The sequence below is a fragment of the Morone saxatilis genome, unplaced genomic scaffold (genome assembly GCF_004916995.1).
Source record: "Morone saxatilis isolate NCDOM2014 unplaced genomic scaffold, NCSU_SB_2.0 Contig15, whole genome shotgun sequence".
Lineage (NCBI taxonomy): Eukaryota > Metazoa > Chordata > Actinopteri > Moronidae > Morone > Morone saxatilis.
In genome coordinates, this window is record NW_023339707.1 from 885,236 (window position 1) to 889,372 (window position 4,137).

At 41.2% G+C, this 4,137-nt stretch overlaps 1 protein-coding gene across 1 annotated transcript in view; it reads left to right on the top strand.

Annotated features, from left to right (window-relative positions):
* Positions 1-4,100, top strand: part of rbbp8l (retinoblastoma binding protein 8-like) — a 9,052-nt gene extending 4,952 nt beyond the window's left edge. The window contains exons 9-13 of the mRNA XM_035657080.1: positions 895-1,633; positions 1,738-1,834; positions 1,923-1,987; positions 2,110-2,254; positions 2,899-4,100. Of these exons, the coding sequence (XP_035512973.1) occupies positions 895-1,633; positions 1,738-1,834; positions 1,923-1,987; positions 2,110-2,254; positions 2,899-2,960 (1,108 nt within the window). The 3' untranslated portion in view covers positions 2,961-4,100. The remainder of the gene's footprint in view (positions 1-894; positions 1,634-1,737; positions 1,835-1,922; positions 1,988-2,109; positions 2,255-2,898) is intronic.
* Positions 4,101-4,137: the final 37 nt, after the last annotated feature.

The following is a 4,137-nucleotide window of genomic DNA, read 5'->3' on the forward strand; positions in this document are numbered from 1 at the left end:
AAGTGTCCTGAGATAACTTGTGTTATGAACTGGTACTAAAAAAAAAAACTGAATTTAATTTAATTTAATTTAATTGAGATAGCAACTGTATCAGAATATGTAAGTAATGAGCGCATGGAACAAATCAGTGATTGATAAGATAAAAAACTGAGATAATTGTTTTTTGGAGCCAAAGAAGAACGATCGAGGGTCAGCACTCAACTTGAATATTAAAGATTCTTTTTTAGTATTCCCTTACCCTACTGGTTATCAAAAAAGTCATCACATTACTGTAATGCGCTACTAAAGCTCCTTTCCCCCACATGGTATGGCTTATCTCAACTCTACTTGCTTTTATGCTGTCTCTGTCTTTCTCTCTTTACCCCACGCCTTCCTCCCTCCTCTACCCCTCGCTATCCCCCTCTCCCCCTCCCTCTTTAACCCCAACCAGTTGAGACAGTCCCCCACCTAGAGCCGGGGTCTGCTCAAGGCTTCTGCCTCTTAAAAGGTGTAAACAGGAAAGAGGCGGTGTGAACCCCAACCCGACATGTATTGCGAATGTGCTATATACATTTCCAAAGAATGCTCCAATAACCTGAATAATATCAGCATATCCCACATGTCTTAATCAGGAAATGCTGCATTAAGGCCTAATTAGGAATATCCAAATGGAATATGCTGTTTACATAAAATGCGGAATATTCTCATACTTTGGAAAATTTGTTTAGTTGTCAATATGGCAGCAATTAGTGTATAGTGTAGGTTACAGTCAGTGAATAAAGACTGCAGCTTCTCAATACCAAAGTAAAGCTAGTAGTAGTAGAGGTACCAAAAGTACCTGACACTGTGGCCTAGTGAACTGTACAGACCTTTTAACCTCTAGCTATCTGGCTGGCCTCTGTTTCTCATTTCTAGAGCTCAGATTGTTGAAGGACTAAACCAGCAATCCTCCATCCCTCCTCAAGCTCTCCTTCTTAAGAACGCTTCTTCATCAACTGGTGGAGAAGTAAACCCCAGCAGACATGTGCTCCATGCTCCTGTCCCCTGCCGTCCTCAACCAATCACAAGCAGCCCTGTCACTCTCCCATGGCCCTTATCTGAGTCCACTGACTGGGTTACTGCAGCTGCTGCAGGGTCGAGCCTAGTGGTGCAACCTTCTCCCAAACCAAACCTGCCACGCTTTCCTAACCTGATCCTAACTGCCCAACATGGCAGCCCTAGAAGGCAGAGTTTCGGATCTCTCTGGCACAAGCAGAGTACCCCTAGGGCCCCTGCCGTAGAGCCAACTGTGTTGTTCAGGTTGAGGAGTCTGTCAGAGCATGTGGAGAGTAAAACTAAGCCTCAGGAGAAAAAGGAGATCCTACCATCCAAGCCTGAGAGGATCTCTGGAGAAGGGCTCAGAGAGGTGTGTGAGGGGCCTCTGGATCTGTCAGATCGAGGAAAGTCCAAATCCAGCGAAACACCAAGAGAGTATTCGCCCTCAGTCATACTAGGTGTAGAGCAAGTACAGAGCAGCCCTGACAAGGATGTGAAGACAAATCCGTCGACACACACACCAGTATCATCACCACATTGCGCCATCCCTCCTTCATCCTCCTCAACACTGCCAGTCAAACAACAAGAGGAAGAGCCTACCAGTGACCATAACCACAAGGTAATTTTTTTGCTTTTAGCACCAAAATTAAAAAGCAAAGGCATGGGAGTGATGGTAATGAAGGGACAAACATGATTCATGGCATGATGGTCTTGTCACTACAGGTAACCAAAGAGCAGGAGAAGAAAGAGGAGGTGAATGGAAAGACAGACCAAAGCAATGAGAAGAAGGTGCCTGTCCTCACTATATCTTTACGTCCAGGTAAGCGACTTAGATTCATGTGTCTGTGTGTGCTGGCGTGTATTTACTGTGACCAAGTGATTAATCAACTTGTGTCATGTTTCTGTAGTAGTAGTGCTGGAGACTCTGAACTCTGCCCTGCAAAAGCAAGAATCTTTATCATCAAATGGCAAGGTAAGGCAATTCAAGCCACCAAAGTAGATACAGTTAGACTGTGCAAAGATATGTTTGCTTATTCAGTTTTGCCATTTTTAAAGGAAAATATTAGCTAGGTAAAAGTTTCCTCTGCCCTATAGCAGTCATCATCACCAGTTGAGACAGTAAGCAGTTGCGAAGATCAGGACGAGGAGGAGAGTGTGTCAGGACAAGAAAGCAACCAGAGCTGCAAGAGGAAGAGGGCATCTGTGGAGACAGAAACCGACAGAGAATCGGATTCAGACAGTAGGCATTACTTCACATTTCTAGTCCTTGGGTGTTTTTCTTCCCTTCTTCCATTCTTTCTTTCCCTCCAGAGTGTGGTCTTCAAATCAAATCACGTACCAACCACGGTTCTGTGAACACTCAGGGATGGTTCAACACTTCGGCTTTCTTGCAAAGAATTTCGATGGGAAGACGGATACTTTTAACATTGCGAGCATTGAAATCCATTTGAACGTCTAAAGCTCACTAATTATAACACATTATGTCTTGTTTGTTCAATTCATATAAGAATCAAAGTTTATGGGGTGCTCTGTACTGGACATGCCTGCACGTAGCCACGTTTTTTTTACTGGTAACGAAGTTAGGCTGGTAACAATATAACTAATAAGCCAAAATGTGAATGCATGTAAATCTGATGAATGCTGAATTACTTTATCTCAACTCTGCATGTAGTCTGACGTTAACCCAGGTCTTTTAAATGTACCAGGTCTTGGAAATTACTTCTACTCAACTGATCTGGTCTCAATTAACGTCCCTCTAACTAATTCCTTCTGTTCAGTCTTCATTTATGCTTTACACAAGTAACATGTTCATTTCCTGGGCAATGTTTATGCCTCACCTGAAGGAACTGTTTGGAACAATTTCTGTTTTTTTTCCCTTCACAGACATCAAGCAGGGGAGGAAGAGCAAGATCACAGTGAGAAATGAGGAGAAGAGCCCTAGCTAAAGAGTTAGATATCACATTGACTTGGTGATCTCTCTGCATGACCTGATTGTTTTGGCCACTTGGGGGCAGTGCAACAAGCTGTTAACGCAACAATGACATATATCATCACTTTATAAAGTTGTTCCGGCCAACAGTGGAGTATTTACACATCCAGCAGACACGGAGCAACCTTAGCATTAATTTGGTGTTGTGTCTCTGGCCACCTGATGAATGTGGGTCAAATATTCACTCCGCTTTAGCTCTGTTTTGTAGTATCTGTCTCTTTAGTAGCTACATGCTCCACTATGTTCACCTTTTGTTGAAAACAGCTGACTGCTGTCACTGAAAATGAAACTGATAAACACATTGGTGAACCTTAAAGTTGCATCCCGTAAAATAGAGGATGCTAAAAAGCTCAGTAGAGCTGAGGGGAAGTGCAGTCAGGTGATAAATATCTGTTTGTCTCTTCAAGCAACTCCTTTCACATACAAGTAGTATTGTGATCCATAGTCCGTGGTGTAGTGGTTCCTGGAGAAATGGGTAAACTCATATAGTTCATGCGCCAATTGTGTTTTAAAAACATAAAGAGACATCTGACACTGACAATACAGCTTAAAATGAGACTATAAGAATTAAAGTGCTAAAGTGCTCTTATATTGGTTGCAAATTGCTCTATTGCAATAAAATGAAGTATTGCAGCTTGATGGAGATTTAGAAGTGGATATACCCCATGCTGACCTAAAAATAAGTAGGTATACTCAGTGTATACCTGTGTATACCCTGCACTACACCACTGTCTATAATTAATATAGAATCATTGATCAGGGCAGTTTTTATTTCATTCACTTAATATGTACATAAAATGATGAAACCTACCACAAAATGAAGACCATATCATCATATCATATTGATCATATTTGACAGGACATTTGAAAAAAACACAATTTTTATTATTTTACCTTAAAGCTGTCTGATACAACAGATGCACATTTAGTCTTCTCAGGATTTTAAAAAACATTTTTAAAAATAGCCCTAAACGTACTAAATTGCTCCTTTTGGCCACTTGGGACATGGACATATTATTGTCTCATAAAGTTGAATGGCTCATTTTAAGGTGATGAAAACACGATTCTTATTTTCAGGTGATTATACACTAATGAAAACATACCTATGAATATTATAGTATATTTCTGACAAT